The sequence below is a fragment of the Cervus canadensis genome, chromosome 33 (genome assembly GCF_019320065.1).
Source record: "Cervus canadensis isolate Bull #8, Minnesota chromosome 33, ASM1932006v1, whole genome shotgun sequence".
NCBI classification, from domain to species: Eukaryota; Metazoa; Chordata; class Mammalia; order Artiodactyla; family Cervidae; genus Cervus; species Cervus canadensis.
Genome location: NC_057418.1, coordinates 21,465,470 through 21,487,954, shown reverse-complemented (window position 1 = coordinate 21,487,954; position 22,485 = coordinate 21,465,470). Strand labels below are relative to the sequence as shown.

Below are 22,485 nucleotides of genomic sequence, written 5' to 3'. Positions count from 1 at the left end.
CCTGAGTATCTGTCTCTCAAGTTCACTCCTCTTCATCACCACCAGCTGGGTCCAGGTCACCATCAGGTTCTGCTTTGATAGTCACTGCAACAGCTTCTTAACTGCTGTCCACCCTCCATTCTTGCTCCTTCCAACTTATTGTCCTCTCTGCTGCCAGGTGGAGCTCTGAGACAGACATCAGATCAGCTCACATCACATAAGCATGCCTGCTCAGTTGCTCAGTCACTAAATCGTGTCCAACTCTTTGTGACCCTATGGACTGTAGCCCACCAGGCTCTCTGTCCATGGGATTCTCCAGGGATGAATACTGGAGTGGGTTGCCATTTCCTTCTCCAGGTGATCTTCCCGACCCAGGGATTGAACCCTTGTCTCCTGCATTGGCAGGCGGATTCTTATCTCTGAGCCGCCACACACCACACGTACCCCCAGTCTTAAAATCCGTCTACGGCTTCTCATACCTCTTAGGAGCAAGACAGACCTTCAGTAACAAGCCCCTGCCTGGTTCTGAGCATCCTCTCACACCGCTCTCTCCTTCCCGCCTCCATCGATGATTTCAGTGGAATTTGTGGGGCACGTGACCTTGTTACTTGGACTTGGGAAGCCCACTATCACATTGACAACCCTCTCTTGATCCTTATAAGCTTCAGTTAATAAGAGGAGCTTGTCTTTTCATCCTTGGAATGGATGTACTCCCCAAGGAGCCTGAGACCCCCTACGTGTTATCACAAGCTAATTGGTTCCGATTAAGGGATATATTTTGTGTAAAGAATGGCCTATTTTCAAAATGCAGATTTGCCTGATTCCCTTTGATGATGAGACTAGGATCCAGGCTATTCCCAGGAAAAATCACTCTTGAGGTAACCCGCCTGCTTCTCTACAGATCTCTTTGTTTTCTCATTGTAGCCATGGGAATAAAGAAGTCTTCTCTTGCCGGGGAATCCAGCTGGCCGTGGACTGGTTTAGGGACAGAGGACACAGCTGCATCAAGGTTTTTGTCCCCTCCTGGAGGAAAGAGCCGCCGAGGCCTGACTCCCCGATTAGAGGTATGCTGGGGCGGCTGCGCTCTCAGGACGCACTGCACACCTTTCCTCTGCGGCGCTCCTCACAGTTGCAGTTGTCTGCTTGTCGTCTGTTTGATGATGTCTTTCTCGCTGAACTCTAAACTCTGTGAAAGCACAACCAGAGCCCTAGCACCCAGTGTATTATCTGGCAGGTCGTAGGTGCCCAATAAATAGTTGTTGAACAGGCGATTGGGCGTATTTACTCTTATACTGTGAAAGATTAAGTTTCAAAAATAGCTATTTTATAAATTTCAACACTCTGCAGAAAAAGTCTGTCTTCTTCCCACCCCTAATAGAGTATAGGAAATGAAAGAGACATCCATTCGGTCCACTGAATACCTAGTCCAATCTCTTCATTTAAAAAAAAAAAAAGGAAGTTGAGATCCAGGGAATTCTTTATTTTTAATTCTTACATCAGCTAGGAATATTTTAAGCTACGAAGAACAGTATAAGTCATTTAAATAAACAGGTTTTTGTTTTTGTTTTTTTTTTTGGTTTGTTTGTCTGGCTTTCTTATAAGAAGAGGTCCCATCCTGAGATGTTATTGGTGTTGTTTCAGCCACGTTAGCGATGGTATGACTGACCTCTAGTGATCCTGGGAGGTTTCACTGAGTTTTTCTTCCAGTCTTTTAACTGAAGGTTTTTGGTTTTGTTTTCAGTTCTATCAGTGTTTACCAATTGCTTCTTCTTCTCTTTCTGATTCTATTTTAAATAAAATGCTTTTCTTGTTTTATTGTCTCCTCTTGAATATTTCTATACTGATACAGGCTTTGAAAAAGTTCTCTGAAGGTCCATGAATCATATTTCTTTTCTCTGATTCTCTTGTTCCCTTCTCTTTTTCTCTCTGTGCTATTAAATCTTCTTCTCCAAAGTCTGGTGATCCTTTGCTTGTTAGTGTATACTTGTGAATAAAGAACCAGACTGGTTAAATATACACCTATGCAATTTCCATGGACTTTCTCTCCTGGTATTTGGATCTTTCCCCAAAAGTCAAGGCTGACCTTTGACTATGTTGACCAGCAGGGTTTGCTTCATCGCACCCTGCGTTCAACAGGCAAGAGGCAGCTGTTGGAACTGAAAGTGGCTTTGCCACAAGGGTGATGTTTTACTGTAGGCGGTCAAAGGCCTCCTCCTTTGTAGTTACATCTTCACTTCCCTTATAGGAAAGGGTGGATGCGGCTGCCCCATAGTAACCCTTCAGTTAATCATCTGACTTCTCCCCACTCTCCACTTCTACTGGAAAGCGGGGCTTTGCAGAGAACGGGCTCTACCTCTGCTTCAGCTTCTGTACACCTTCGGGGGTTATGGCTCCCTCTTTAATGTAGGATCAGTATGATCCTACCTGCTTTCTGTGTTCCTAAATTTATCAAAATTTGGTTTTGCTGCTGTTTTTTAAATGTGATTTTTAATGTGATTATGGATCTCTTCCCCCTTCTATACTTTTTCACTGCTCTTTCAATGAGGTTTTGAGAAGCCAGGGAATGAACACTTGTGTTCATCATGGACCACTCATCCCAGACTACTCTTTATGGTCTGAATGTGGAGGATGGTGGCTTTCAACAGTTGTGCAATATTGTGCAATATATGTTATGCAACACTGAATGGTTAAAGAGTAGGGAATTCACTTTGGGGTAGGGAAGAATTTTTAAACAAGCCACAAGAAGTGTCAGGAGATGGGAAAGAGTCATAAATTTGCCTACATTAAAATAAAAACTTCTGTTCATTAGTGGATACCACAAAAACAAGAGCATGAAAAGACAAGCCTCAGACTGGGAAAGGCCACACATCACATATCCCTGATGAAGGATTACGGCCCAGAATCTACAGGGAACTTCTCCAAGCTAGTAAGACTGAAAGGACAGATAGAAATATGTGCTGAGGCATGAATAAGCCTTTGATGGAAAACACAAATGGCCAATAAACATATGAAGAGATGTTCAGTTCTATTAGTAACCAGAGAAATGCAAAATAAAACCACAAGAGGCTACTTTATACCCTATCTATCTATCTATCTATCTATCTATCTATATATATATACCCAATCTATATATAGATTGGGAAAAACTTAAAAACCTGCAAATGTCAAGTGCCGGCAAGTTCGTCTTAGATGATGTGTTGAGTAGTAACTTGATATAACTACTTTGAAAAATCATTCAGCATTGTCTCATAAGGCAGCTTTCCCTACAACTCAGCAGTATCACTTCTTAAGACAGACCCTGGAGAAATCCTTGTCTCCTGTACAGGGAGATGTCTGTGCAACACTGATAACCCTGACGTGGCCAGACGTCCCTCACACAATGTTCAACGAAGAAACAAGTTGCATAGGATATATGCACGATGGTCCCTCACACAATGTTCAACGAAGAAACAAGTTGCATAGGATATATGCACGATGAGTCCATTCATGTAAAGTCTGGAGGTTCATAATCACATTGGAAATAATCCTTTTGAAGGGTACATACGTATGCATCCTAAAAAGTAAAAGCAAGGGAATTATAAATACAAAGTTCTAAAAATTGGGTTATCTTAAAGGGAGTGGAGGGAGAGTAAACTTCAAGCCACAGTGGGGACTTCAAAGCACGAACTGTGCTATTTCTCAAAGGGAGTGCTGCATGCATGGCATTTAAGAAATTAATTATAAATTTAAATTGAAGTATAATTGACTTACAGTATTATATTAGTGGGCTTCCCAGGTGGTGCTTATGGTAAAGAATCCACTCACACTGCAGAAGACATGGGTTCAGTCCCAGAGTCAGGAAGATCCCCTGGAGGAAGGCATGGCAACCCACTCCAGTATTTTTGCCTAGAAAATCCCATGGACAGAGGAGCCTGGCGGGCTACAGTCCACAGGGCCGCAGAGTCAGACATGACTGAGCACAATTACATTAGTTTCAGGTATATGGCACAGTGATTTGATATTTTTATACATTACAAAATGATCACCATGCACACATGTAATTTTTTACAAGTGATTTTTGTGCCATTATATGCATTATGCACTTTTTAAAAGTCTGGGAACCATATCATATAGCAAAGGACTTAGACTTGAGGGGAGAAATGATTTGTGAAGAACGTGCTCATATTCTTCCACATTGGGAGTAACTGTTTCATGTGGAAGGAATTTCTTTTGTCTCCAAACTCGAAACTAAGATTACAGAGTAGACCTTCCAGGTATGCAGATTTCAGCTCCTGTTAAGAGACCTTGTAATGCCTGCACCACCTGAGACATACTCTGTCCTCCCAGGTTTTGTGGGGGCTCGCCAGCCCCCCATGGACCGGTTCAGTGTCCCCACGGACGCTGTGAGGCAGGTGCAGGAGTCATTTTCCTTATAAATGTCAAACTTGATGTTCAGAGAGGGGCGAAGCACCCCAGCGTCAAGTGTTAATTGCTCAGTCGTGTCCGACTCTTTGCAGTCGTGGACTGTAGCCCGCCAGGCTGCTCTGTCCCTAGGATTTCCCAGGCAAGAATACTGGAGTGGGTTGCCACTTCCTTCTCCAGGGCATCTTCCCGCCCCAGGGATCGAACTTGAGTCTCCTGCATTGCAAGCAGAGTCTTTACCGTCTGAGCCCCAGAGCTGGAGCTAAGACCAGAATCCAGGCTGCAGATTCCGGCCTCTCCCTGTGACATTCTTGTGTCCCTCAGAGCTGCCAGTTGTGGGCTGTTCCTGCCTGAAGTGTCTTGGTAGATGCTTGTATCATAGGGGGTCATGGTTCTCTGGTAAAAGCCCCAGCAGGAGACTTCCAGGTGGATGTGGAGCTCCTGGTAATTCCTCAGGCATTGCCAGGATGCTAGTTAAAACAGGAAAGATGTCTTTCCCCAGAAACAGAACTGGTGTCTACTGTGGGAGGGGCATTGTGGCAGGTGAGAAGGACAGAGCCGGAGGTGCCACTCTTCCTTCCAAAGTGTGTCTCCCTGGCTGGGTACCACCCTCAGGACAGAAGCCAAGAGCCCACCTCACCTCAGGCTGCTGGCAAACACCTCTGCTTATGGCCTGATGGGCTGGGCCGTGGGGCAGGGGGAGGGGTGGGGTGTAGAAGCGGCTGGGGGAAGGGGGAAGAAGAGGGGAGGAGGGGGCCATCGGAGAAGGAGCCTGGAGTTGCTGGACCTGCCCCGGGTCTGAGGCTGGTTCTGGGGGTGGGGAATCCCCCCACCCGGAGAAGACGCTCCATGCGCCCCCCCTGCGGTCTGCAGAGCAGCACGTGCTGGAGGAGCTGGAGAGGCAGGCGGTGCTGGTGTACACGCCGTCCCGCAAGGTGAGCGGCAAGCGCGTGGTGTGCTATGACGACCGCTACATCGTGAAGCTGGCCTACGAGCAGGACGGCGTCATCGTCTCCAACGACAACTACCGCGACCTGCAGAGTGAGAACCCCGAGTGGAAGTGGTTCATCGAGCAGAGGCTGCTTATGTTCTCCTTTGTCAACGATCGGTACGTGGGGCCCACGGGGTCCAGGGGTGCGTGGGGCGGAGGCGGTGACTGGCAGAAACCATCCCAACTAGCTCGGGCCCGCGGGGCTCTAAGACAACCCTCCTCCACCATCTCTGTCGCCCTCTCGGTTCTCCTCTGTTTCGCGACCAGCTTTCCCCTTGGGGCTGTTTTGTCCCCACTGCCTGTGACCTTTCTGTTCCCACGGCCACATCCGGCTGACCCAGCACCCAGTTGCCTGACAGGTGTCCAGGCACGGGCAACGTCCTCTTTTCTTTAGGGCTGTTAAGACCTTAGAACTGACTGTCCTCATACGGCTTGGTGGACATTTTCCAGAGAATCTGATTGATTTCATCTGCCCGCCCTGGGTCAGGTCCACCCTGGACCAACCAGCGACAGGGCGGTGGGTGGGACGGGGAGGGTGTGGTCAGGGTCACAAGGCACGGGCCAGACAACAGGTGCAGGACAAGGGCCTCCTGGCAGAGCTACGGTGGGAGGAGTAATGGCTGGTCCACGGCCCGCGGGTTGAGAGGGAAAGGGGAGGAGCCTGGCCGGGTGGGCGTGGCCACAGGGTGGGACAAGGTGTGGGAGGGCACGGCTCCCATCTCAATTTCTGTTCCAGGGATGACAGCTCGGTCCTCATTCCTGGCTCTCTCCTTGGCTGTTAGGAATGTGGTCGAGGACAAGCTGCCCAGCTCTGTGAGGGCAGGGCGTGTATGTGTGTTATCTGGCATGGCCCCCAGCCAGCCTGGCACATGTGGGCACCCAATGGCTAGGAATAGTTGTAGATAGTGAGCGACTGTCCCTGGCTGCAGCCCTGGGGAAGGGAAGCTGGGGACAGACAGGCCACATTGCCGCTGTATCAGGATGCCTGCAGGCAGCAGACCAACTCTTGAGCCTGGAGCCTGGGGGGCTGGGTGTGTGGTGCAAAGACCTGGCAGCAGCAGATGAGGTTTCAAGCTGAGGCGCTGCCATTTACCGGCTGCGTGCGGTGGGCGAACTCTCAACCTCACTGGGCTGAGCGTTCTTCACCTTGAACTTACCACACTTTGGTTTAGTCAAGAGGCTTCCCAGGTGGCGCTAGTGGTAAAGAACCCACCTGCCAATGCAGGAGGCATAAGAGATGCGGGTTCTATCCCTGGGTCAGGAAGATCCCCTGGAGAAGGAAGTGGCTATCCACTCCAGTATTCTTGCCCGGAGAATCCCACGGACAGAGGAGCCTGGTGGGCTGCAGTCCACGTGGTCTCAAAGAGCCAGACACGACTGAAGCGACTCAGCACGCACGCGCTGACTAGTCACTCTTACCTCTTAGGTGATCTGGAGGATCAGAGAGGCCTGTACCCCGTAGAAGCTGTGGTTATTCTTAGGTCAGGCCGGGACATGTGCCTCTAGAGGGGTGCTGGTGCCCCCACTACCCCCAGACTCACAGCAAAGGAGGCAGAGGTTAGCTCCTAAGCCCCAGGGCAGATGGTCATAGCAGCTACCCTGCAGTAACCCCCATGGTCATGTCCACATTCACAAGGCTGGCAGCTCCCTCTCTCTGGCTCCGCCCTGGAGGAAATCTGGCATGGCTGGTTATCATGGGATCCAGAAAATCCTCACTGAGGTCTGATGGATCATGGCCGCCTCTGGCCTGGCGACAGCCCGGGGTCCAGGCCAAGTCCTCTTGACGCACTGGCCTCCGCTCAGGGCCTGCCCGGAGGTCCCCAGCTGCCAGAGTGCAGAGCCTGCCGCCTGCCCGAGGGCAAGGACGCCCTCCCCGCACCCAGGGCATGTCCACAGGGCCGTCTTGGCCCAGCTCCCGGCTGTGAGGCCCAGGAAAGAGCAGGAGGTGAAGCCTCAGGGAACTTTTAATAACTGCACTGGGTGGCTCCCCGGATTCTTGGTCAGGGCCCAACTCTGAGAAGCCGGCTGTGTAGCTGGGATCTCAGCCACAGAGGCTGTTCTCGGCCGGGGATCGCCCAGCTCAGGGCCGGCCTGGTGGATGTGGTCTGCAGGGTGGGACCCCAGCATGACCCTCCACTCTTAGGGGGAAGCCAGTCTGTAAAAACAGGCCCCCAATTAGAATCCACACCCTCTCTAGTGAAACCTTTGTATGACCTTCTAGTGTCTCCTGGGAATGAAAGCATTCATATAAAAAAAAATGGGTTGTGCTAAATGAGGGAGTTTTCCTTCTGAGAAATGTTTTCCCCCTTGAGCCCTGGGCTCTGTGGATATGTTCCCTTTTTCCTTAATGCCTGGGAAGGGAAGGGGCCGGCAGGGGGCAGGGTGGTGTCAGAGAGTGACAGAGTGACATTCCCCCCCAGCCCCCAGGTTTTTGGGGGGTGGGGTGGAGCCCAGGCCGCACCTGTATCCTCTGCCTCACTGACCCGCTGACTGGCCTTTCAGACTCTGTAAATTTTTTATCCTGCACCGGAGAGGCCCAGAGCTGTGGGGTGACACGCGAGAAATGAAATTCACAAGATGAGAGGCCGTTTGTGGCCCCACGGAGGTCTCTAGCCATCCATTGAGGACTCTGGAAGGCAGCATAGAACCGCTTTCAGACTAAGTTCCGGGGAGACCTGGTGCACTGCTATTTCAACTTCAGTGGCTAAAATCCACCTGGGAAATTGTTAAAATGCAGATTCCTGAACAGCCCGAGCTTCTGTTTAAGTAGGTCTCTTGTGACGCCTGGAGCCTGCCTTTTTCGAAGAGCTGCTGAGTGAGTCTGACGCTGCTGACTCAGCAGGAGAAACACCTGGACGGGGCCCGGGGCCACTGTCCTGGGAGCTGTCCATGCTGGGCTCTGTACTGGTCAGTGTGGACAAAGGCTGCGCGTCTCTGACACGCGGCAACTCCCGGGTGGGAGAAAGAGCCCGGAACCGAGAGGCCAGGCCTGCTGCTGCCTCCGCCCCCTCCCCCAGCTGCCAGTGGTGAGTTTCTGGGAGGCTTGCAGTCACCCACCCCCATGCTTGTTTTCCAGGTTCATGCCTCCTGATGACCCCCTGGGCCGTCGGGGACCCACCTTGAGCAACTTTCTGAGCAGGAAGCCAAAGCCCCCAGAGCCGTCCTGGCAGCACTGCCCCTACGGTGGGTAGCGCCCCCCTCTGTGGGCCCTGTTCAGGTCAGAAGTGCTGGCCTGGGTTCCGGTATTTCATGTTTCTAGAAAGATGTAAGGTAATATAGGCCACATCCTATGTGTATTAATAAGCAGATGAAGAATATATGAAGGCTCCGTTTGGATGTATAGATCACATGATTCATCCGTAATTCACGTCTTGGCAAATGTGTGTAACGGATGAGAAGGTTGTTATTGTGTCTGATGTGTAGTATATTGCTAAAAATAGGCCTGTTAAGATTTGTGAAATTAAGCAGATGCCTAAGAGAGAACCAGAGCTTCATCCTGATGAGATGTTTGATGGTCAGCAGTGTGGGCTGTAGTCCGGATTCTGCCCTTAGTCAGCTGTGTGACCCTGGGCAGGTAACTGAACCTCTCTGGATGGCACTCAGAAAGCTGTAATTATTGTCATTGTAATGATGAACTGCCATCCCAGACGCCTGTTGCATAAGGCTTGTGAGGGCTGGATGCAGGGGTCACCCACAGACAAAGCCACGTCCAGGAAGCAGGATTGCTATCTGTGTGCACCCCGAAGCTCTCCTTTCTCAGGCCCTTCCCCTGGCGCCTTGTGCCCCCATCCTGCCCCACAGTCTCCCCTACCCTCCTGCTTTGGTTGGTAGGAGACTTTGGTTGGTGCTATCCACTAAGAATTGAGGATTCTATCCCAGAGCCCTCCAGGGACACCAGCCTTCTAGCCAGTTCTTTTGCTAGCTTGTTTTGACAAGTTATTTAATGTACCCAGGTCTCGTTTCTTTGTGCCTATAAAAGTTAAGGACACCTTAAGTGATACTGAAGGGGCTTCCCTTGTGGCTCAGGTGGTAAAGAATCCGCCTGCAATGCGGGAGACCTGGGCTCAATGCCTGGGTTGGGAAGATCCCCTGGAGAAGGGAAAGGCTACCCACTCCAGTATTCTGGCCTAGAGAATTCCATAGACTCTATAGTCCATGGGGTCGCAAAGAGGTGGACACGACTGAGTGACTTTCACTAAGTGATACTGAAAGTCATTTCTTGTTAGAATTAAGGTGCTCACACACACATTCTGGTGGCCCGTTCTTCTCCCTTCCACTCTCAGAACGGCCCTGGTTGGATGATAAATTATTTGATCATCTCTGTTAAAACAGTCTATAAGGAAGAGGGCAAGGGTTGGCACAAGGGATGTGGGCCACAGAGGGTGGCGGGGGGCAGGGAGACCCGGAGGGTGGAGGGAGGGAGGAAACCAAGTTAGCAGTGGAGGCCCATCCATATGTACCTACTCTACACCTCCGAGGGTGGCAGGATCCACAGGATCCCTGCGGAAGTAGAGGCTGAAGGTCACTGGACCCAGAGATTTGGTCTCAGTTCCTGGTTATGGAGTCCGTAGACAAGACCTTGCCTTGAGCTGGTAACGGCTGGGGTACCGTATGCAGAGCCCAGTACCACGAGGAGCACAGTGCTGCGCCTGCATCCGTCTTGTTGGCGCCCCAGGACACTTCTTGCCCTCCACCTCCTCTCGCCCCAAACCTTATAAGGCTGCAGCAGGCCTGGGGGCCTCCACCCCAGGAATTGCCAACAAGACAGGCGGGGCGAGGCGGCCACTGCCGGGACCCCACGGGAGTCCTCACTCAAGGTCTCACCAGCCCCTCCCCTCCACCCCCACTCTGTCCCTTCCAGGCAAGAAATGCACCTACGGCATCAAGTGCAAGTTCTACCACCCGGAGAGGCCGCACCAGGCGCAGCTGGCGGTGGCCGACGAGCTCCGCGCTCAGACGCGGGCCTGGCGGGGCGCGGGCGGCGAGGAGGAGCGGCGGGGGAGCGCGCACGCGGCCAGCCTGGCGGAGCAGGGCGGCTCCCGGGACGCCCCTGCCGCCCGGCCCGGTCCCCGGGAGCCCGGCACGCGCAGCCTGCCCCCCGCGCGGCGGTCGGCGGGCGTGGCGACTCTCGAAAGCAGCTTCTCGCGGCTCTTCCTGAGCGACGACCCGGGGCTTCTCCGGGTGCCCCCTCGGGGTCCCGGCTGTGGCCTCGCGCCCGGGCCGCGCGGTCCCGATTGGGTGGCACCCGGGTCCCTGTCGCCCCTGCCAGCCCCACCCGGCCTCCTGAGCCAGCCCGGCCTGCGGGGTGGGTATGGCGCCTGCGCCCCGCAGAGCGACCGGCGCTCCCCGCGCCAGCAGCCGGGCGACCCGTGGGTCCTTCCTCCAGGCTCTGGCCAGCTCCCGGGCCGCTCGGCCTGGGCCGAGTCGGACTGGGACGACGGTGCCTTCGGGGGGCCCTTGAGGCCCGCTCCCCAGGCTGTAGCTGGCGAGGTGGGCGCGCGCGCCCGGGCGCGCACCGCGCTCTGCAGTATCTTCCCGCCCCACGAGGTGGACAGCATCATGGCCCTGTTCCCCGAGCTCTCCGACGTGGCCAGGCTCATGCTCCTCATCCAGAGATTCCAAAGGTCCAGTGAACCCGTGGGGAAGCGCTGAGGAGCTAGTGGAAGCCACCGCGTGTGATGACCCAGTCTTGCCTTGTACCCTAACTGGGCTGGTGGCGAAGATCAGCCGGCACCTGGGCCGGCCCACCCTGTGGAGCCAGCCCCTTTTGCTTTAAAGATGGTCAGTTCCTGGAGGAGGCCAGCTTCATCACCCTTTGTGATGCCCATGGCGGCGCTTGATGACCTTCACTGATGACACAGGGGTTGCTGCTGAAAGTCCATGTCCTGCAGAATAAGGTTGACCTTATGTGGCAGGAGTGATTTCTCCTGCCTGAAGACTAGGATGCCCACTAGGACCCCAAGGTTTTGTCCAGAGCACTCCATGGCTGTTTTTGTCCTGCTACAACTGGGAGTCCTAAGTTGGTCACAAGATCAATTTAGTGAGTGACACCTGAAATAGAGTGAAATAGGAAATTGCAGAGCATACCCCACTTAAACAGGCTAAGTAGGAAATTCTTCTGTTAGCTACCAGTGTGATATATATTCTTGGCTTCCATGAATAGAGGAGTCCGGCTGGCCCATAGGGTCATATAGAGTGGGACAAGTCTATACGAAGCTACTTAGCCCACACACACACATAGAGCAATGTGAACTTAATGTGGGACATGGGCAAAAGGGGGAAAACTGGTAAAAGGCCTTGGATTTCATTGCAGCAGATCAAGTGTGAAATCTGTCGTCAGTTGGCCAGTGGAGATGTTGGCACCTGGAGGTTTTCATATGAGCTGTTTCTAACCTCTGAGGGGAACCCAGAGTTCTAGCTTCCATGTATGGACCCTACTTGTCACTCTGAGATTGTGTGACTGTGCTGGTTTGTGGAGGTGTGGCGGGTCACTGGGCCCTCACACCCACACACACCCCACTTGACTCAGGGCTAAGTGTCCTCGTTTTTCAGCCAGCTGTCCATCATGGTAGTTTCCAGCCCAGGCCCTCTACTGGCCAAGCCTTCTGAGCCACACCTCAGAGCTGAGCCCAATCCTGGTGAGTTAGGACTTTTGCTCAGAAACCTCCAGGGGGATCTGAGGAGAGCTCGGATGAGCCTCTCAGTCTATGAGGTTTCTCCTAGCTAGCTACTGCTTTGAGTTTGGGAAGGGGAGGGCTTACCTATTTGCCATAGACAGAGATGAGGCAGTGCTGCCAGGATGCAGGCCCTGTGTCCTCTGGAGCCCTGGCAGCTCTGGGTGGCATCTACCCATTCACTCTGGGGTACCAGTCCAACTCACAGATCTTGGCTGCTTTGTTTTTGAGAAGACCTGAGGCATCTCCCAGTGGAAATCCACCTCCCAGACCCCAGCAAGACTGCAGACTGGCAAGCACTACCAGGGTTTCCCCTGGAGAATCTGCTTCTGTGCCCTTCAGTATGGTCAATGCTGCCTTTAGAGATACAGAGATGATGTATTTCCTGCAAACCCTTTCATCTTTTTAAACCAGATTCTTAGTGTGGTTTCAGTCAGATCTCTTCCTCGCCTCTTTTTTTCCAAAGAGGAAACACACAGAATTGTACCTTAGTATTTTGAGACCATGGTCCTGAAAAAGACCCAGTCTTTCTAGACAAATTGGATTTCCCTCACGGTGGTTTTTATTTTCTTTTCGACAAGACAGGCTTTCTGGTAGAGCTGCTTTTGTCTCTTGGGTCTGTGTCCTGACTTGGAATTGTTGTGTTGCCGATATACAATGAGGAATGTTTAAACTGCTTCTTTTGAGGACAAGTTTGAGTTTTAGTAAGCTGTAAAGCTATTTTATTTGGTTCACTGTGATTAAGACAAGCACAAAAACATGTGGAGAAACAGCATATTTCAATGTAATCCCCTTTGGAATTTTTTCCAAAGTCTTGGTATGTCTTTGTGACACAAAACATGAATGGGATGGGAGTGAATAGAATGTTCCTAGTTGCATAGCTGTTATTGTGTTCCAAGAATAAATCATTTTTTTCCTGCACCTGGACTCTCCATTGTCAAACTGCATATCAGTTTCTCTTGTGGTAGCTTCCCACCTCCCCCATGCCCAGGGCTGGCTTCTCAAGTTAGATACGGTGCGTGTAAAGGCTGAGGCTATAGTTGCTTTACTGTTATTTCTCCCTTAGGGGAGGTGGGAGAGGGCTGGAATTCACCTTTTCCAGGAGAAGCATCAAGGCCCAAGGTGAGACAGCCTTTGCTGTTGCCGAGGACACCTGCAGAGTTCTCCATCGCTTGAATCTGAGCCTCCCAGGGCTGGACCATGTTTAACCACACGGTGTAGCTTTCCCAGACGCCTCTAGGAGGTGGTTTGAGACAATCACAGAATTCTGGAGGTTGAGGGGTAGATGCAAGAGAAGCCACTCATGTCAGCATTGTTCTAGATCAAGTGAATCCCTGCTCTCAAGATTTTACACAGAGCTTGGACGGGGAGCAAGAAGCCAACTGCAAGCGGGCACAGGTATGACTCCCTGCCTCTGGGAAAAATAGTCTCGTGTTGGGGAGAGCAGGATAGGGGAGGGGGTGAATGGAAGGGTCATTAAGGAGTGGGTGATGGAAGAGTGAGCTCTGGGAACTGGAGCAATAAAGTGGAATCACAAATCCCACCAGGAGGGACTGTGACCCCGTGCAAAATTAACCTGTGAGGCATACACAAAATCAAAAAGCAGGGCTCTGTGTTTAAAAGTGATCAAGAATTTCAAGACATCGGGACTTCCCTGGTGGTCCGCCTGCCAATGTAGGGGACCCAGGTTCGATCCCTGGTCCGGGAACTGAGGTCCCATGTGCTGCAAGGTAACTAAGCTTGTGTGCCACAACTACCGAAGCCAGCGTGCTCTAGAACCTGTTCTCTGCCACAAGAGAAGCCACCGCAATGAGAAGCTTGCACACTGCAACTAGAGAGTAGACCCCAATCACTGCAACTAGAGAAAGCCCATGAGCAGCAACAAGGATCTGGCACAGCCATAAATAAATAAGTAAATACTATATATATATAAAAGAATATCAAGACATTGCCAACTAAGCATTGAAACAAGACCTTCTAAGTGCCCACCTCTGATGCAAGGGGCTGAAGAAGAGAAGTTGGGAGGCTTGGGCAAACCACACACTGGATCAGCCACTTGCAAGTGCATAGGAGATGTAGGTAGGGATGGCTCTAACAGGGCAGCAGTCACACTCATTGGTATCAGGTGAGGTGGTTTTTCACAAGCACTGCTCACAAACCTAAAGGTGGGAGCTAGGATGGGGGCAACAATGGGGCTGAAATTAGGGGCTTGAACCCTGTCAGGACTCTCTCATCTGTTGTCTTCCATATGTGGAATTACCCTCTCCTTTTAAGGACTTACCTACACAATGAAGGAGAAGGAAACAGCAACCCACTCCAGTGTTCTTGCCTGGAGAACCCCATGGACAGAGAAGCCTGGTGGGCTACGGTCCATAGGGTCACAAAGAGTCAGACACGACTGAAATGACTTAGCACATAGCACATAATGAAAGCCATTCTGTTGGCACACAGGCACGTATCCTTCTGGCTAAAGGACTCAAGAGGCAGCCTCAGAAAACTTTTGGGAAGAATTCTGATTGGTCGGGCTTGGATCACATGTCCACCCCAACCGGTTGCCTAGAAGTTCTGCCCTTGGTCTAGCTGGGCCTCAGGTCCACCTGTGGGCAGAGTGAGGGGGCACACTGATTGTCAGCTCATACCTGAATCCACAAGGTTTGTGGGGAGTTGATGGAGATGGTCAGAGCTTCCATCAAACAAGTGGGGACAGTGTCCAGTCAGACAAAGCAAATACCCGATGCACAGGAAAGCCAATCTGCTGAAACTGTCCGTGCTAAGTCGCTTGAGTCGTGTCCGACTCTTTGTGACCCTATGGACTAGAACCCAGGCTCCTCAGAATCCCAGAATCCTCCTGGGATTCTCCAGGCAAGAATAGTAGAGTGGGTTGCCATTCCTTTCTCCGGGGGATCTTCCTAACCTAGGGATCGAACCCGAGTGTCCTGTAGCTCCTACATTACAGACAGATTCTTTACCACTGAGCCTCTGGGGAAGCCCATACTGAAACTGGGTTGTAGGGAAAGAAAGTACAGTTTTATTGGATGGAGCCAGGCAAGGAGAATGGGCAGCTGATGCTCAAAACACCCAAACTCCCCAATGGCTTTCAGGTAAGCGTTTTAAAAGGCAACATTAGACAAATTTTTGATTGGTTGGTGATGAGGTAACAGTGTGGTGTTTTCAAAATCTCAGTCATCAGACTACCAGTTCAGCTCGTCTAGGATCCACCTGTTTGTAATCAGCAATTTTCACCTGGTGGGATCCTGGCTTCTGTGAAAACAACTTAAAAAGTGTGATCAGAAGGTTGTCTGTATCCCTCAAGGAAAACTAGAAGTCTTATGATTCTTTTACAGCTGATCTATTATTTAGGTTATCATTATTTTTTTTTTTTGAGTTGACTGCTTTTTCAGTGACTCAGTGGTAAAGAATGCACCTGCAATGCAGGAGATGTGGATTCGACTCTTGGGTTGGGAAGATCCCCTGGAGAAGGAAATGGCAACCGACTCCAGTATTCTTGCCTGAAGAATTCCATGGACAGAGGAGCCTGGGGAACTACAGTCCATGGGGTCACAAAAGAGTCAGACACAACTGAGTGACCAAAGAACAACAAAAGTCACTAACTGCTTTGAGTCTGTTCTTTGGGACTCAGGGAAGCCTTGGAGACTAGGGCATTTTCTACAAGCAAGAGATGGTGAACACACTGGGTCTGCACTGAGGAAGGTCCCTGTGCCTCAGGGCTCAGAACAGCCTCACCCTCGAGTACCCTCAACGATGGCCCTACCCAAGAAAGAAGCTGCTGTTTATTCTATCCCCATTAGTCACATCCACAGACAGCAGAGAGCAGAGCTTTCTGTGGGAGGAAGTGGCGAGGGCCTGCTGCCACAGCGCCTGAGGTATCATGGTGTTTGTCCTGCCAGTCCTGGGACTGCGGCCAGGTGAGTAGTTAGGTGAGAGACTGCCAGAACCCCGGCGGGGGAGGAAGCGGCTCCTCAGAGTCAAAGGCGACCTGGTTCCCTCTCAGTCACTTACTTCTCAGCTGATGCCCTCAGGAAGCTCTCAGAATCATGGCAGCTCCGCCCAGCAGCTTATGGCTGGGCTGAAAATGAGGGCTGAGGGCCTGACCCAGCTTGGCAATTGCTTTGTTCTGGATTCCTGGGGAAACAGGTCCCCTAAATGTCCTCATGGAGGCAGGGCACACCTGTCTTCATAATCAGAAACAGGAAAGGTGCTGGGTAAATAGAGGCAAACAGGCACGGTGCTCAGAAGCCAGCTGAGTGCTGTCCTTATTGACTGGCTGACTGACTGACATCGATTGTTCTTGTAAGTTTCTTGTTTTTGGATGTGGGCCATTTTTTAAAGTTTTTGTTGAATTTGTTACAATATTGCTTCTGTTTTTTTATGTTCTGGCTTTTTGGCCATGAGACATATGGAATTTTAGCTCCCTGACTGGGGATCGAACCTGTACTCTCTGCTTTGGAAGGTGAAGTCTTAACCACTGGACTGCCAGGGAAGCCCCTGACTGACAGTGATTGATTGACACTAATGGACAGACACTGATTAAGAAGGTGACTGACTGACTGATACTGACTGGCTGACTGACACTGATTGATTGACACTGTCAGACACTAGTTGAGACTGAATGACTGACTGACCGTCACTGGCTGGTGGACAATGACTGGCAATGATTGGCGGATTAATTGACATTGGGACACTCACAGGCTGACTGACTCTGACTGACTGACACTGGATGAATGAGAAGTGGAAAGCGTGGTCAGCGCCTGTAGCTGTGGGGAGAGATTACTCAAATAGGATTTGAAAACCCACAATAGTTTTGACTTTATCTGCAGTCACCTTACTCTTGTTTTCAAGTCAAGTGGATGCTTGACTAAAACAAGCCGTATTAATCCTCCAAAGGTCAGTTTGACCGATGTCGTTCCTGATGACGCAGCTTATGGAGGCAGTTTTTTCTTCAAAGGAAGGATAGGAAGCCCAGGAAGGAGACGGGATGTCTCTTCCAGATGGGCTTATTTGTCTCTCTCTCAGACTGTTTTTATCTCTCATTTTCTCAAAACACCTGTTTCACATGAAATCACCTGCTAGGCAGCCCTCTGGGCTCCGCGTTTTGCTCAATCCTGGCTCCTTAGCTCTCACCTCCTTGATCTCTTGCCCCCACCCCTGCCCTCAAACCTCCCAAACCTTCAAAGTCCTCTCCTCATGCTTCCTTCATGAAGCCCCCTCAGGCTGTCCCAGCACTGGTGAGCAGGCTTTTTGCTCAGATCACGTCATGCTGTCTTTCCGGGGGCTGAATGTTTTCGGTCGGCTCCATGGCACCGTGCCTCTGAATGGTGACTGGTGGTTCATCATTGAACTCTTCCCTGGTATCCAGGCTGGACATCCCCAGCACGACCGTGCACACTTGGACGGTTGGGAATCTGCCCTTAACCCTGTCTCTCCGTCAACTCAGAGTCCAGGCAGTCAGGGTCAGCAAGGTAATGTTACCGAAACAAAGTGGCCCCTAATCCCTGCTTCCTGAGAAATCTATATGCAGGTCAAGAAGCAACAGTTAGAACCGGACATGGAACAACAAACTGGGAAAGGAATACATCCAGGCTGTATATTGTCACTCTGCTTATTTAACTTACAGGCAGAGTACATCATGCGAAATGCTGGACTGGATGAAGCACAAGTTGGAATCGAGATTGCTGGGAGAAATATCAATATTTCTCAATAACCTCAGATATGTAGATGACACCACCCTTATGACAGAAAGTGAAGAACTAAAGAGCCTCTTGATGCAAGTGAAAGAGGAGAGTGAAAAAGGGCTTAAAACTCAACATTCAAAAAACGAAGAGTGTGGCATCTGGTCCCATCATTTCATGGCAAATAGATGGGGAAACAATGGAAACAGTGAGAGACTTTATTTTTGGGAGGCCCCAATATCACTGTAGATGTTGACTGCAGCCATGAAATTAAAAGACACTAGCTCCTTGGAAGAAGAGTTATGACCAACCTAGACTATTAAAAAGCAGAGATATTACTTTGCCAACAAAGGTCCATCTAGTCAAAGCTATGGTTTTTCCAGTGGTCATGAATAGATGTGAGAGCTGGACTATAAAGAAAGCCGAGTGCGGAAGAATTGATGCTTTTGAACTGTGGTGTTGGAGAAGACTCTTGAGAGTCCCTTGGACTGCAAGGAGATCCAACCAGTCCATCCTAAAGGGGATCAGCCCTGAATATTCGTTGTAAGGGCTGATGCTGAAGCTGAAATTCCAATACTTTGGCCACCTGATGTGAAGAACTGACTTCTTGGAAAAGACCCTGATGCTGGGAAAGATTGAAGGCAGGGGGAGAAGGGGATGTCAGAGAAAAAGATGATTGGATGGCATCCCCGACTTGAGGGATGTGAGTTTGAGCAAGCTCCGGGAGTTGGCAATGAACAGGGAAGACTGGAGTGCTGCCAGGGGGTCCATGGGGTCGCAAAGAGTCAGACATGACTGAGCGACTGAACTGAACTGAACTGAATCCCAGTAGCTGAGAGCACGGAGCTCGCTTCCCCACTGTGCTCCGAGTCTGTTGGCTGGCGGGGGCTGAGTGTGCAGAGGCTACTCTCAGATGTGTACCTTCCCTTAAAGCTCCTGCCCAGGTTTATGGCTGTCCACGTTCCATTGGCCAAAACAAGTGATATGACAACACCTAACTCCCCAGGGGCAGGAAAATGCAATTCCTCTGTATGTCTGTATATGAGAAGTATATTTGGAGAACAGCACTACAAGCGTTTGCCTGTGGTGGCTTAGAGAGACATGCTTGGTGATTGGAAACCTCAACAGAAGGAATGAATTAAATGAATCATGGTGCATCCATTTAACAGAATACTATAAGCCACTGAAATGCTATCAAAGGAAGATGTTGATGACACAAAAAATGTTGAGCCTATATTATGAAGTAGAAAAGTAGATTATAAAAACAACAACCAAAATGAAAGCATATGGTCTCTTTTTTCAAAAAAATGCTTATTATACTTATAGAAAAGAACCAAGGGAAATTTAGTAGAAGGTCAAGAGAATATATCTGGGTGGGGTGATTATGATTACAAGTGACCCTCTTTCTTCTTTGGTCAGTATAGTCTTCTAAACATTCTATAGCTACTAATTTTGGTAACAAGAAAAAAATTCCTTGATAAACAATGCTGCCTTTAAACAATGATAAAATACACATTCATTATAAAAGATCCAGGAAATTCAGGCCTCTTAAATTAACATCTGATAACACCAAGGTGTAGATCCTTCCAGACCTCTTTCCCTACATGCATGCATATTTAATTGAAAGAGAATCCTCATGGGTTAGGACCTGGGTCACACCTGGCTGAGGTCAGTGATGTCATAGTCCAGATAAGCAGAGCCTCATACTGGATCCACTGCCAGAGAACAGGCCCTGGACCCCAGGAAGGTTGAAGGTTCTTGGGAGGCAACCCTCACCCCAGCTGTATGTCTGTCAGCTGCAGTAGGTGGTCCATGAAGACCTATCACCTCTGGCACCCGAGTCCATGAACACTCACATCTGGATCATCCCCTTGAAGGGTAAAGGCAGCAGCTCTCACTGCGGAGGTCTCTCGGGCTTATCGCCTGGGAGACTAGGAAGATGGACATTTCCCATTCTCTATTTGTGTTTGTTGAATTGATTCAGTGCCAGGGATTTTTTTTTTTTTTTTTTGCCATTTCAAAAATAACCCTTCATGATCTACTTGGTGCAAATACAGTTGATTTATGGCTTTGCTGACCTTTGCCTTGTTGCCTGGGGCCCAGGGGAGCCTTTCCTTTGCTTGTTTACCCAGAGTGATTTAGGAGGTGCAGCGCCAAGAAGGGTTCCCTGGTTCTTCCGGCCCACGGCCTGGCCGCGTGCGTGGCCCCTGCCCTTGGGCCCCACGCCCTAGTCGGAGCTTGGCCCCATATCTCAGACAGGCCATGATCCTTTGGACTCCCTGGACCACGTCACTCATGGTCTCTGGCTTTTAACCCCTTTCCAGAAACCCCCAAGGAGATTCCCATTGTGATGTGTCTCATTGCACAGCCACTGCCTGCAGCCCAGCTTCGTCCCTAGCATTCTTCCCCAGCAGCTTGCTCTTGGCTTGCTGGTGGGCTGAGTCAAATAACCTCATATTGATTCTGATGGGTCAGCTCGTTACAGGGTCTGTGAGCACAGCTGGGCCCTGTGGACCCTGGGAACTCGGGCCTCCTTCTTGGGGCCTGTAGCTGAGGGCTGTGCATGAGACGCTGCAGCTGGTAGACCAGACTCAGTGCTTTCCCGTCAGGATGGACCCAGAAGGACACTCCCAGGGGCCTCCTTCCCGGGAGGCGCACTCAAGGCCCAGGGGAGCTTCCAGCCCCAGGACCATTCCAGGCAGCCACTGATAGTTCTTTTCTTTGTGAAGCAGAAAGCATGGCTGTCTGGTGGGACTTCGGGGGATGTGGAGGCCATCAGGAGTGGATGGAAGCTGTGGCAGGGCTGGAGGGAGCTTCTTAGGGGCCTGCAGGGTGGCCACGGCAGTTTGCTTGACAGCAACCACTTTCATCAGGGGATGGGCTGTGGCATGGAAAACTGCCCTGTCCTCACCGGGGGAGCGCGGGGAGCTGGGGTTGGAAGAGACCTGGACGCGGGTGAATGGACAGGTCAAAAGACTCCTGAAATGCTACAAAAAATGGCTACTGCTTTCCTTCAGCCCTGATATCCGCAATGACTAGAACATCTCCTGAAGAAGGGAAAGAAGAAGGGCTTTTATTTTTTTTGTTTGGTTTTGGCCAGGCCATGAGGTTTGTGGAATCTTAATCCCCCAACTAGGGGTTGAACCTGTGCCCTTGGCAGTGAAAGTGTGGAATCCTAGCCACTGGACCGCCAGGGAATTCCCAGGAAGAGGGTTTTGATATAAACCTGGTAACCCATTTTCCAGGGACAGAAAACAACGAGAAGCTGGACCATTAGGAATCAGGCCCTTGTCCCGGGCACCTGTGGGGCCCAGTGGGCGCTTGCCTCCCTCAGCTCCCACCCTCGCCCTGGAGGGACTTAACAGTTTCTGACCGTGATGATAAATTTTATGTACCAACTTGACTGGGCCACAGGGTGCCCAGATGTTTAGTCATAGCATTCCGAGTGTGTCTGTGAGGATGTTTCTGTAACATTTGGAGATTGAGTAAAGCAGATTGCTCTCTCAGTATGGGTGAGTGTCATCTGGTCAGGCGAAGGCATAGACAGAACCAAAAGGCTGGCCTTCCCCTGAGTTAGAAAGTTCTTCCTCCTAACAGCCTTCTGACTGAAACATCATCTCTTTCTGGGTTTCAAGCTTGCTGGCCTTTGGACGGGAACTACTCCTGGGCTCTGCTGGTTCTCAGGCCTTTGGACTCAGACTGGAACTGAAGCATCAGCTCTTGTGGGGCCCAGTTCTATATAGTAAATCTCTCTCTCTCTCCTATCAATCCTGTTTCTCTGGTGAACCCTTACTATACTGATGAATTTAGCTCTCCCTGCACTGATTACTTAACACCCTTCAAATTAAGATGCTGACTTTTAGTAATTTTGAAAGACTCAAGCTGGTGACGATTTCAATGTCAAAGCAGATAATAAGCAGTAAGTTTTGTTGGTGGCCTGTTACTGTGCAGATTCAGAGGCTTTATAAATGACTGTGGAAGGAGAAAACTGGCTCATCTCAGCGTGTTTTCTGTTTGGGGAACTCATGCTAAGGCCACTGGTCCTGTGTGTGGTGCTAGAAACTTTAGTGTTATCGAGTCATTTCTGTTCTTGGTCAAGAGTACGTTCTCAGGCATCTCAAGATGTCCCGTGTCTGTGGGGAACTGGTAAGTATGAGCTCCAAAGTCTTGTCCGGCCCCAGCACTCTGTGATTTTTGAAACTACTTCCTCCCCATTTATGTAGCATCACTAGGCAGCTTGCTTTGAAATGGGTAAAAATACATTGAGTCTTTCCTATCCAATTGCAGAAAAATTTCTTCCCTTCAAATCTCACTTCACATGTGGGCTGGAGGCATCCTTTTAAAAGGGCTCCAGACGCTGCCCTGGTGGTGCTGAGGATGCCTGGAGAAAGCTTCTTCAGGACTCAGAGCTTGGCTCCCTTACCCCTGATAGGAGAGAAAAAGCAGCATCGGAATTCTCCAAATTAGTTCCTCTATTCTGGGGGCAGTGTTCATCTGAGTCGGCTAAGGGACCTGATCAACTACAGTCCACTCTAGTCCAGAATCATTAGTTCTGTTTCACTTAACAGCCACTGGAAGAACATGCCCCCACATATGGTTGGTAGTATTCACCTGTCACCGTCCAGCCCTTAGAGGCTTCCCTGGTGGCTCAGTGGTAAAGAATCCGCCTACCAATGCAGGAGACACAGGTTCGACCCCTGGGTTGGGAAGATCCCCTGGAGGAAGTAGCAATCCACTCCAGTATTCTTGG

At 50.6% G+C, this 22,485-nt stretch overlaps 1 protein-coding gene across 4 annotated transcripts in view; it reads left to right on the top strand.

Annotated features, from left to right (window-relative positions):
* ZC3H12D (zinc finger CCCH-type containing 12D) overlaps positions 1-12,966 on the top strand; it is a 36,034-nt gene extending 23,068 nt beyond the window's left edge. For all 4 annotated transcript variants that reach the window (XM_043457365.1, XM_043457367.1, XM_043457366.1 and 1 more), the window contains exons 3-6: positions 904-1,043; positions 5,254-5,488; positions 8,448-8,554; positions 10,233-12,966. In XM_043457365.1, the coding sequence (XP_043313300.1) occupies positions 904-1,043; positions 5,254-5,488; positions 8,448-8,554; positions 10,233-11,023 (1,273 nt within the window). In that variant the 3' untranslated portion in view covers positions 11,024-12,966. The remainder of the gene's footprint in view (positions 1-903; positions 1,044-5,253; positions 5,489-8,447; positions 8,555-10,232) is intronic.
* The last annotated feature ends 9,519 nt before the right edge of the window (positions 12,967-22,485 follow it).